The 13,124-nt window shown below is 32.0% G+C and overlaps 1 protein-coding gene across 1 annotated transcript; it reads left to right on the top strand.

Annotated features, from left to right (window-relative positions):
- LOC148283253 (tetratricopeptide repeat protein 37) lies at positions 1 to 4,339 on the top strand. The gene is made up of 2 exons (XM_088223776.1): positions 1 to 133; positions 348 to 4,339. Exon 2 carries the CDS (start codon positions 359 to 361, stop codon positions 4,196 to 4,198), a length of 3,840 nt encoding a protein of 1,279 aa, XP_088079902.1. The 5' UTR covers positions 1 to 133; positions 348 to 358; the 3' UTR covers positions 4,199 to 4,339.
- Positions 4,340 to 13,124: the final 8,785 nt, after the last annotated feature.

Here is a 13,124-nt window from a genome sequence, read left to right as displayed (position 1 = left end):
GTTTATCTGTGGGATCTGTGGATTGTTGATGGTGTTTTCATGTCAGTTCTGAATGTCACAATAATTCAGAATAATTGATCCTAGATTGTTGTTTGGAACTATCGAAAAGTATTAACGAATCGGTTCATAATTTGTGAGTAGAATATATAATGATTTTTTGTCAGCGATACAAATCAACATTATTTTAACCTATAAAATTTATGTTGCAGATAAATTAATATTTTTAAAATGTAGCTTTTGTATTTACTTCATTAATCATCAATGATGTGAATATGTACTCAGTGGGAAGTCCAGTACCTATGCTTTTAGTTGTATTGTTCCAATAACAATTTCTTATATTTTTCTAGTTGCAGATATAATGGAGGAAATAAAAAATGCCCTTAAAGCCGCTCGGGATGCAATAAACCAAAAGGATTTTGAATCTGCTGTAAAAAGCAGTAAGTTAGCTTTGAAGAAGGATAAAAACAACTATATGGCTCTTGTTATGCTCGGAGTAGCACTACAGGACTCTGACCAAGCTTTACTTGCATTTAAGAAAGCTATCTCTATAAACAACGATAAAGTTTTGGCATGGCAAGGATTGGAAAAGTTTTATGAGAAAATTGAATCTCCAGAGAGTTGGAATGAACTTATCGATATATATACCCATCTTCTTCCTTTAGAAGAAGATTTAATAAAATATTCCGAAATTTGCACAAAATTTCTCAATGTAGCTCTCAAACTAAAAGATGTAATAAGATGTGGCAACATCTTATTCAACCAGTACTCGACTTCGCCAATTGAAAAGCAGAATGTACTTTACGTGTCTTTAACAAAACTGCTTACAGATTCAGAATTAGAGAAAAATGACAAAACTTTCATTCTTTTACAACAAGTATTGGACAACAATAATCTTCATGATTCAAACAATGCTTTTGTTTTGAAATATTTTGATTATGTCAATTGTACAATGGGATTTACTCACTTGTTTACGAAAGAATTGATCAAACTTTCAAATATCTCCCAAGAGCTGAAAGAGTTTATCTGTAAAACATATATTGAAAAAATATTGCTAACCGATGCCATAGAAATCCAACACTCTGATATTTTACCTGTTGTTGAAGAATTTCTGGTGTCTCACACAAATACAAAAATACATAATTTTGTAGAGGCCGGATTGTTTTATCACAAAATGGATTACTATAATGCTTTTTACATAAGTAACACTTTGCTAGCGAACGATAAAGAAAATGACATCTTAACAATATTAGTTGCTAAATGTTGTTTAAAACTGCAAAGATGGCTGGAGGCGGAGAAATTATCACAACCTTTAATTAAAAGTTCTAATGAAGCGCTTTCTACCAACGCCCTGAAAATATTGTTAGTGGCCATGTCTAATCAGAATATTAAAGAGAAATGCAATAAGGCTTTAGATTTAAAGGCCAAGTTTGAAACAGTTAAATTAGGAAGTGACGAATATTTAGCGCTATTCACTGCTTATCTTTTCTTAGATATGCTCGGCGAAGCTGAAAATTGTCTGCTTCATCTGCAGGACTCTCAAATGTTTTTACCTTGCAAAGCTAGGTTACTAAAGAAGAATGGGAATTCTGGAGAAGCTTTCCATGTTTTGGATACCAATAAAGAATCTACTCCATCGTGCTGGTTGGAACTAGGCTTATTCTATAAAGACAAAAAAGATTACCAAAATTCTCTCATCCCTTTTTTGCAGGCAGCGAAATATGACAAGTTCAATTTCTCAGTTTTTCTGTACCTCGGAGATTACTATCGTTTGTGTGATTTAAATATAGAAAAAGCTACAAAGTGTTACCAAAAATCATTCACCTTAAACTCTGAATCTGCCATAGCTGGAAAAAGCTTGAGTAATGCATACAGATATTTGGAAAATTGGGATGTAAATTATGATTTTTTGAAAAATGTTACTAAATCAAACCTCCCTTATAATACTTGGGCTTGGCTCGCCCTCGGGCTCCATCATCTCGCTCTGGAACAATGGGACGAGGCTATTGTCAACCTTCGAACTTTCGTAAGACTCCATCCCAATGACAGTGAGGCTTGGGAATCTCTGGCCGATGCTTACTATTCCCGCGGATCTTATTCTTCGGGCTTAAAGTGTTATCAGCGAGCAACTGAGTTAGATGGAAGTAGAAAATATTCGCAAGTACAGATAGGTACTGTGCAGTGTTTATTAGGGCAATTCAAAGAGGCTAATATAACTTATAAATCTATCGATGATGATCAATACATACCCGCTCTTAAAGGATTTGCAGAAGTGAAGTTATGCATCGCCATGGACAAATTTTCACAAAACTTATTTGGTTGCTGTCGTGAAAATGCACAAGAAGCGATAGACTTAGTGACAGCTGCAATCTTAAAGGAAAACCGTTTTATGTGTTTATGGAAAGTTTTATCAACTGCTGTTTCTGTGATTGCCAGGCTTCCTTATAAATACAGGTGGTTATTTATCAATTCTAAATTTAACAATGAAGATGATGCGAACAAATTAACATTCCTCACGGAGGCTGGTGTATTTCTTCTCGCGATACGTTGTTTGTGTAAAGGAATTACTTTATCTCCGACATTTAGTAGTTATTTATACCACGATCTAGCCACTGTTTATTTAGATTATTACAAGTGTTATGGAAACCAAAACAATATTCTAAAAGCCTATGCTGCTATAAAAAGGTGTATCAGTAGTGAACAAAGTGTTTGGCAGTATTGGAATACTTTGGGAGTTGTTTGCATGAGCAAAGGAATTAAAAAGTATGCTATTGCTCAACACGCATTTATTAAAGCTTTGAATTTAGATAGTACCAACTCAATCATTTGGTGTAACCTTGGACTTTTCTATTTGCACTTTAACAAAACTATGCTTTCCAATAAATCATTTCAACGAGCTCAACAATTTGATCCTTCTCATTTGCAAAGTTGGATTGGCCAAGCTTTAGTTGCAGAGTCTGTAGGTCACGAAGATGCTATGGATCTCTTCCGACACTCTGCCGAGTTAGGCTTTCATAGAGAAAGTAGTCTCGGTTATGGAGAATGGGTTTGCAAAACTCTAACAAATGCAGTAGACCAGAATAAATCCAAAATAGAATACTCTATAAACAACATGCACGCAATACCTGTAGCATGTGATTTACTAACTTGGTTAAGTGAATATGAAAGTGATGACGCTTGCTGCCTCAATATATATGGCATATTGTTAGAAAAAATGGGTTTGCATAATAAAGCTTTTCTTTCATTCGAGAAGGCTTTGAGTTTGAGTGATCCAAAATATAAGGATATTTTGCTTTTAAATTGTGGGCGTATATTATACCATTTAGGTAAATATGATAATGCAATTGAAATGTTCAAGTCCGTATCTGAAGCGAGTTTACACTCTGCTTGTGGATTAGCTTTATCCCTTTACAAGTGCGAACATTACGAAGAATCTTTCGCTGTTTACAGCACCGCTCTCCAATGGCTAGCTAACAATGATAAAGAAAAGTCCGAACTGCTAGTCGCCATGGCTGGGATGGCATATAAATTTCAAGGCATCGATGACTGTAAAACATTACTTTTTCAGAGTGTACAATTGAATAAGGAAGTTCCCTCAATTGCTGGACTACTCTCTATCTATTCTATTGGGGTGCTACATTCCGAGCAAGCACTATCGAATCTTGTAATTGATGAATTACGAAAATTGAACAATAGTAACGCATATAATAAATATATAGGATTCTTCGAATCATACATTTTGCTTAAAGAAAATCCTATTCAATCCATTAAAAAAATAATTGAGCACATCCACAGAAGCCCGGATAATACGTATTTATGGGAACATTTATCTAAATATTGTGTGTCCGAAAGTAATGCATTCGCTTCATTGGCAAGTAAGTCTGCGCAAAAAGTTATTTTGTTAGGAGAATCAAAAGAAAACATTAATAAGAATTACAGAGTTGCAAGTATTGCGGAAATGATTCTCAATAACTTAAAGGAAAGCATAAAATTAGCACAAATGGCTGTTCATATGTATCCCAATAATGCAGAGAATTGGGCCTTGCTTCTGAGTATTTTATTACCAAAATCTGGAGCACTGCATATTGATTGGATCAAAAACTTACTTCAGTTTATCAAAACATCCCTTAATCCAAACAAGCCTTTGCGTAATTGGCTTGATTTCTTTGAACGTCATTGTGGCACCTTGGCGAGGGTTTGAAGCTAATCTATGTTATTCAATATCTTTCCAGCATGAGATTAATTCTTTTTTGAATTAAAACTAATAAAAATCAATTTTCAGAAAAATCCTTGACGAGTAGACAAATGACGCTATCGTCATTTGGATCATGGATTTATTTATTTACTCTATCAAATATCTCGCTTGTCTTTTAAAATTTTAATCTTTGAGTAATTTAGATATATTACATAAACATATATAAATTAATATTGGTTCACACATGAGTGATTGCATATTAGGCCAGTCTGATGGGTTACAAGTTACTTGTGTGGAAATAATATTTCAATAAAACAATTGTAAACTCTCGAAATGCATTGCTAAAGAAGTCAATCAAATATATATAAATATATTATTATTGGTTCATACACAAGTGATTGCATAATAGATCGGTCTGATAGGTTACAAGTTACATGTGTGGAAATAATATTTCAATAAAACAATAGTGAAATTTCTCTTTTTTTTTACGTTTTTAACCCTTATACTGCTAAACAACGATATATCGTTGTTGTTAATCCCTATCATAAAGTTCTAACTAGACTGATGCAGACGTCATAATCCCCAAAAGGGTAAATGAATTCGGGAACTGCTTGTTGCACTTAACCGTCAGTGGTATAAAACATTTTCAAAACATAAAAATGACTTATTCGACGGGTTATTATTTAGTTTCGTACCTATTTCAGCCCTACGGAAAATTTTATACAAAAAATGTTTTCTTACGCGCTGTAAAAATTTAAGCATTAAATTGTACGGCAAAGTTTCTTGAAAATGAATAAAAAATCATTAAAAATATTTTAATGAAAACGAACAACTTTGAACGACGTCACTTGTTCATATGAATCAATCAATGATAAGAGGGTTGTGTAAGATTTCCGGTTTGCTAATCGTCAATGGACCAATCAACAGAACTAACCGAGAAAAAGCGGAAGAGAACTTGCGACGTCACACGCGGATTAACGTCAGAAATACAAAACTTTAAAATATCGTAGCGCTGATAATACGATACATAAAAATTGAAAAAAAAAGCTTTGTCTATTAACATTTTTTTTTTAAAACCTCTAAACATCCTCATTATAAATTTACTTATGTTGTTTAAATTCGCAGTGCTTTTAAGAAAAGAGAAACGACTAAACACGGGAAACTTCTAGCTAGTCGGGACCTGAAACTGAACTTTTTTACATTCCAAAAACAGTGAAATAAAAAATAAATCAATGTTAATAGTTAGATTTTTAATCACTTTTATGATATTTGAGGAAAATAATTATATTTGGTGTTTTCCCCGCTATTAAACCCGAGTCAGTGATTACGAAAATATTGATGTACTTCCGTAATGAATAACTAATTGAATACTTTACCTTTAATACAATAACTCTTATCTAGTGAGGTCCCTATATCACCGGAAAACCCCATAATTAAGAATATAAACAAATAAGTAAAGAGCCATAAAACATAAAAATAATTCACCATGGAACCTAATGATTGTCAATTAGGACGTTTGAATATAAAAAAAATCATTTGTTAATTTATTATAATGGGTACCCACAGTAATGGGAAATCTAAATGTTTTAGCTGTTCATTAGGTAGTAATTATTACTCTACTAACAAAACGTAATTATTACCATACAAACTCTATTCTACAAACAAAACGTAAATGAGGTATATCAGCTCGATATTGATCCAAAAATACTTCAGAAAAAGCTTCTTCGATTTTGTGCTCTTCGTAAGAGTCATAATCTAAATTATTATCACAACCACTTAAAAAAATATCGTTATTGTCATATTCACTTTCGGAATAGGTTGAGCTGCTAAGCCTCCGAGTTTCTCGGCGAGGTACTATTATTTCTTTATCACTTTCACTATCCGTTATCATTTTGAATTATATATTTTGTAAATTTATTCATAATAAAAAGGACGCTTTGCAGAGTTAAATTGTTAATTAGAGTAACAAAGTAAGATTAAAAATATATATAAATGTAAAAAATATGTAATTTACCTCAGCTGTTTGTAATTTCAGCAACTGTTGTCTATCTCGCTCAGTCCATTATGCGTGAACTAGCTATTATCGAAACGGAATATTTTTCTTAGAAGAAATATCAATTTGTGAGACAGTTGTACAAAAACATATTTTTTTTAAATTTAAATTATATTATAACAACTACCAAGAAATAATATCACTACTTTGTACATTAACCGGTTACCTTTAGGTTTCAATCTAAATAACTCCCTACAAACATTTAGACATACTCAAAATATTGTTGATTAAAATAACTTGCATAAAAAATTTAAAGTAATTTTAGGCATTACCTAGGAGGTGAAATAATTTATCCAGATGAAACTTACCGACATCAATAAAGGTTTCAGCTCTTTTAGTTTGCAAAAGTCAACAGATGGAAGAGTTGAGGTAATGTAAAAATAATTATGAATATGTATGTGTAGACATACCCAGAATAGTGAATATCTCGCAGTGTGTAAAGTGGTAATTTAAACCAGCCAATGACAGATCATAAGTCCTGTAAATGCCTAGACTTCCATATTCCCTTGGCAAAAATGTTTTACCTCTCTGTTGCAACAAATTTCAAGATATATTTTACTCGATTTTTGTTTAAATGCATTGATGGAAGTGGTAGGTTTGATAATTTATAACAGAGCACTTTGCTCCGCAATTAACAAAAAAACTATAATAATTATTTCGTTTCAATAATAACAATGCGCCTTGAGATTGCAGTACGAGATCAGTTTGTTTGTTTTTATTTTCAATTAAGAAAGGGTTTACAACCGCTGTACGAAAATTGTCTATTTGCGGCACGAGTTGTCCATCTTGCTCACTCCATTAGGCTTGAATTAGATATTTATGAAATGGAAGATTTTTCTTGGAATTGCTATTAATTGATAAAACAGTAGTGTGTTTGGAAAACAACGTATTCGATAAAATATTTTTGAAATGTATAAATAAGAGGATTTCTGATTAGATTCTTGAAAAACTGCGTAGCAGCGTAAGGGTTAAAGTAATAAAGGTGTATGAAATACTGTCCAGTAAAAAAATATTTTTTTTTGTTACTTATTAGTAGCATAAAAAATATTTTTCAATTTGTAATTTTGAATTCCCGCAAAAACGGTCATTCCATTGGCCACGCCCCTAATACGTCACGATTCAAGTTTATTTGTTCCTGACCATTCAAATTTGTTAAGAACATTATCACGAATCTTGACATCACAACGATCAAGGCCAAACATGTCGCGTTTTTCTAGTGACGTTTAAAAAAAAAATATCTTTTAAAAATTTATATGTATGAAAACATTTCTCCGCAATATCCATATTGATTTTGAAAATACAATTAATTATTCTAAATCCACTTGGTATATTTTTATCAATATTCGTAGTATGTGATATTTCCTTATTGTAAACCCTCGAAATGCATTACTAGAGAAGTCAATTTATATGGTTTCTTTTTGCACTACGGCTGCCAGCTAGACTAATTACAATAGTGAAACTTACAGCCTAGTTCATACAGGCTTGAAAAAGATCACATTTCTGTGTTATTTAGGTAAAGAGGTATAAGTCACTATTAGCTGATTGTTCAGGGGAGCCATTTAAAGTTACTTACTAATTTTGTTCTTTGACAAATTTTAAAATTTATTTTTGGGTGCCATCTTGGAAATAACTTTGAATGCGTAAACTTAAGAATGAAATGTATGAAGCGGCATACGTCATATTGTCTCCTTTCATAGTTGCCTTTTCAAAGGCAATTTTCATACAAATTATACAGTGGAACCTCGATGTAACGAATATCAATATAACGAATTCCTCAATGTAACAAATTTTTTGAAATCCCCTTGAACAAGCCAAAGCATTCAATGAAAAATATACCTCTACATAACGAATAGAGCATGTAAAAGAACGCCGATGTAACGAATGGTATTATGTACGAATGAACGTGTCTTGATATGAATCTTTGCGAGCTCTTCGCCAACCCTCCTCTTGCTCATTTTCAGTCATGTTTAGTTAGGTGCATTGTACATATTGTTGTGACCTAATGCAATAAGTTTTGTCTACTGTAATTGAATTTATTTATTTTTTTACTATTTGTACATGTCGTCTAGTAGTGATGGCTGACAAACGGAAACAGTATGTAATAAGCGTTGAGATTCAACGCAAAATCATCAAAAGTGTTGAAAACAACCCAACAAAAAAACTGGAATTGCAGAAGACTTTGGTATTCCAACGAGCACACGCACAAATGAACGAGCACACGTGCACACGCACAGAGAGTGAACCTCAACATTAAGAGTTTTTAGCCATCCAAATCTCAATATAACAAGTCACTCAATATACCTGTCTGCCTATCTAGACTTCTTGTCTATCAACCACAACGCTCTGATTTCCAGACACAAAATATTATTTTTAATTAGAACGGAGTTGTGGTAGTTTTGTGGACTCCGGATTAAAGGTTGTTTATTAGTTGAAAATGTTCCTATTACATTTCACAGTGTAAATGTCAAATTACCTTTAATAGATTTTAATATCAATGTTATGAGTTTACTGATATTATGCTATTTATTTACTTCTATCACATACTAAGTTGGCTTAATACAGAACTATTTCAACTGCATTTTACTAAATCTTTCAAGACAGCAATTCAAAGCTAAATACTAGAAAATTAAATACATTTACACAAATAATAATTATTTATAAAATATTGCAAATACACTTATTAAATTCCTGTACAGTGTAAGTATTATATTAGTGGACATAAACGCATTGAAAGAAAACTGATTTTAGTCATAAAGGCGACTTATAATAGTTCTGCATCCAGCAAGCGACTGTTTTATAACTTTTAAAAATGTTTTTACTTTTTATGTTTTTTGATTCCTCATCTGTGTAAGCATTTAAATGTCAAAAGCTTTTAATACTAAATAAATTTTATGCATCCATATTGTTGTAATATATTGTTTTTTGTCGTGTTTAAAAATAAAATTTACTACTAAATATAGTATTTTCTTTCTCTTGAACATGTTCAGGAGTGCTTTTTTAACAATTTTTATCTGTTAATTTTAAAATATTGAATCGGCCTTTTTATTCATGTTAGATTAATTCATACTCAAGGGCATTTACATTGGTAGGTATATTAAACATTGTTCGCCTCGTTGTCTAGTGGTTATAGTGTTTTCCTACCTTTCACGAGGTCTCTGGTTCGATTCCTGACGAGGTTTACATGAAATATTTAACAAAAAAGGTGATTTTACATTGCAATATTTTATATTACTGGCTCCTGAAGAGTAAGAATGATCCTTGATTCTATGCCTTCGTGTAAATAACCAATATACACTGCGATTGCTGTTTCGATGCCATGCCCTATGCACCGTTGACTGTGAGAAAGGAAATGATTATAATGATATTGAACGTATTGACAAAACAACATAGGAAAAAATAAACAATAATTATAGTAGCTGACGTACAAAAGAGTTTAAGAATTTTCTCAATAGTCAATTCAATCTACTTTCTAAATTTACTGATGTAATTGGGCCTCCTGGCCTGTTGTGGTGCAAAATAAATAAATACTTAAATGAAGGACACGCAGGGGGTACTTTTTATAGATTTTATTACTTATGTATATTTTTTATTTTGTTGATATATTGAAGATTGTTTTTATGTGTACATTATATTGTGTTGCTAAAATATTTAAAGAGAAAAATCCCTGCAAAAAAACTGCTTTTGGAATTTGGCGGGAATTAAATGAATGTTTAAAAAAAATGCAGATGTAAAAAAGCAATATATAAAAAATATATATTTTACACTTCCTACCTTAATAACTCGGGAATCGAACCTGGGATCGATACACGGTAGCACCTGTGAAGAAAAATAGGTATACCTACTACATCATGCGTAGCCAAAGTTTTGATCACTACAAACGACCTGCTTTCGAAATTTTTGGCGGCGATCGTTTAAATTGAAATTAAACATAAATGTGTAATAGGTACCAATGCCAAGTCAATTTCAAGTTATTTTAAAAACAGCATTTAATGATGACTTCACACAAACATAAAATAGTAGGTAAATAAAACAAGATGTTCTTTTATTTTAGTTTTATTAACGCGAGCAATACGCTTATATTATTATAGGATAGGTACTGAAAAATTCAAAGTCGTAATTTTACAAAAATAATACATCATTTCATTCCTATATTAAAAAGTAACAAATATCACCAGAACATCTTTTGGGACTGGACTTATAGTTTAGGAGTAAATTTTACGTAGGGACAAACCACTGTGCGGCACGGCGCTTCTGTTTTACACGAATAATGCAAAAAGTCCATTTTTGTACAATTTCGATCAGTACCTTCCAGTTTTATATTCATTTGGCGATTAGGAATATTGCTATCTTCACCATTTAACCCCGTTACGCTAGAGAGATAGTAATGCAGCACAATTAGTAAAAAAAAAACTAAGTCCTTAAAATTTTATTGCGATTCGTGTTGACCCTTTTTACTACTGCCTACGCACGTATTCATTTGAATGCTTAAAGTATAAAAAAATATCTCCATATATTTGTATTAATATATACCTACCTGTCATTTATTTATACTAATGACCACCTAATAACTTAATGAACCCCCCCCCCCCGGGTCTTAATTTCATTGCACTCATATGTCAGCAATTTTACCTTATTGTAAAATATTTTTATTTTTTTATGTTTTTTCTTCTATTGGGACCATATTATCATGCGGCAGGCCGTCAGCAGCAAGATCTATAAGATTATGTATGCGTACGCCTTAAGTATGCTTCAAATAGATATAATATAATGAGGAAGTTCAGTGGTTTTTCACTATACACAAATTAATATGTTAAGTATTAAATAAAAATTAAATGGCCACAAACAGCAAACCCAAAAAACATTAATGATGAGAAAGTTCGGTGGTTTTTTATATATTTCTTAATAGGCTATTAAACTCAGCCGAAAAAATAATTAAAATAAGTTGTCAAAAATTTTATGTGTCGTATTATCAGCGCTATGATTTTTTAAAGTTTTATATTTCTGAAATTACTCCGCGTGTGACGTCTTAAGATCTCTTCCTTTACATCTCGGTCAGTTCTGTCGATTGGTCCGTTGACGTACCGTAAATCGGAATTGTTTTACAACTCTCTTATCATTGGTTGATTCAAATGAACTAGTGACGTTATTCAAAGTAGTTCAAATTTTCAAGAAACTGCCGTACAATTTAATGCTCTAATTTTTACCGCGCGTAAAAAAACATTTTTATATCCAATTTCCCGTAGGGCCGAACTTTCTCATTCGCACAAGATTGGCGTTTTCTGGATGAAGAAAAAAAAATCCAAAACTGGCAGGGAAAGCTTTGAAATTTATTTTGCACCACAACAGGTCAAGCGGCCCAATTACAGCACATAACTCCCTAGGCTTGAGAAAAATCATATTTAATTACTGTGATCTCACCCAGAATCGAACCCGGAACCCTCTGTGTGTGAAACAAGCGTCTTGCCTAATACACCACGGGGGTCGGCAAAATGGTTAGTGCCATTTGCCACATCTTACCTACTACGTATGTGAACTACCGTTCTCTTATATGGTGGACACAAAAACCAAAAATACAAATAATCTCATTTAATTATTTGCGTCTCGAAAATAGAACTACGATTTGAAAAAAATATAAAAAATAAAAGAGCACAGCCTCTTAATGAAATTATAGTATTTTTATTGCAGTGTTGGACTTACATAAATAATGAACGACTTATTGATATTGAACATGTTAAATACTTAGGACTAACAATAGACAGACAATTGACATGGACAATTCATATCAACAATTTAATTAGCAAAGTGGCGACTTTATCGAGTCTATTTTTAAAAATCAAAAACTTTGTTCCAATAAAGGAAAAAAAAATAATGTATGAAGCATATGTAAAAACTAAAATATGTTATATGCAACTACTATGGGGAACATGATATCAAAATGACATAAACAGACTACAAAGACAGCAAAATAAAATATTAAAGTTAGTATATGACCTTCCCTATCTAACAGCAACTAAATAACTTTTTGAACAAACTAAACAATTAAACGTAACTGAACTCTTTAAACTAGAATCTTTAAAATTTATTCATAAATTAGCCACTGATGTAATTGTAGACGAAGAATTAAAACTTGAAAAAAACTGTAGTAAACATGAACACAATACGAGAATATCAGAAAAATATCATATACAATATTTTAAAACGAGAAAAGGACAATCGAGACTTATAAAACATGGACTGAAATTATACAATAAACTACCAGACAAAACTAAACAAAAGACTCAGACAACCTTTACAAAAGATGTTAAAAATATTATTATTAACAGTAAAATGTGAATTTTAAAAGTGAAAACATTTTGTTAAATGTATGTAACCCGTAAGGGTTTATCAATAAAATTTAAATAAAAAAATTTAAAAAACCCTTACCTACCCTTACTACCTTTACTCTTTCAGCTTGTGACCACGACCCCCTAAGCATGGCTTTGCGACCCCCCTGGGGTTCGCGATTCACATGTTAAAAAACAATGTTATAGACAAAGAACTAAAACCTAAAACAAAAAAACAGTAGCAGACTTGTGTCTGTACACAATACGAGAACATCAGAACAATATCACATACAACATTCTAAAACAGGACATGGACTGTCGAGACTCGAGAATAATAAACCAGCGACAGGAATTATACAGTAAACTACCTAATAGAGTATAAATTCAAAAAAAAAAAGTGAGTCCGTTTTGCCAATTTTGACGAAAATGCACCAACGATCAAACTTTATATTTTTTTGGTGCAACGGCCCTAAGGCCCCTAAGTGCTTGATAAAGACGCGACACGTCGCGACGCTAGTTACTAAAAATGATGAGATGTTTATTTATGCACTGTTTT

This window comes from Micrasema longulum, unplaced genomic scaffold (assembly GCF_059751315.1).
Source record: "Micrasema longulum isolate JH-2025_06_02 unplaced genomic scaffold, ASM5975131v1 h1tg000251l, whole genome shotgun sequence".
Taxonomy (NCBI): Eukaryota; Metazoa; Arthropoda; class Insecta; order Trichoptera; family Brachycentridae; genus Micrasema; species Micrasema longulum.
Note: the sequence above shows the minus strand (reverse complement) of the source record. Positions and strands in the feature narration are given on the sequence as shown.

Coding starts and splice junctions, on each gene's coding strand:
- LOC148283253 (XM_088223776.1), top strand. CDS start 359: ATGGAGGAAATAAAAAATGCCCTTAAAGCCGCTCGGGATGCAATAAAC.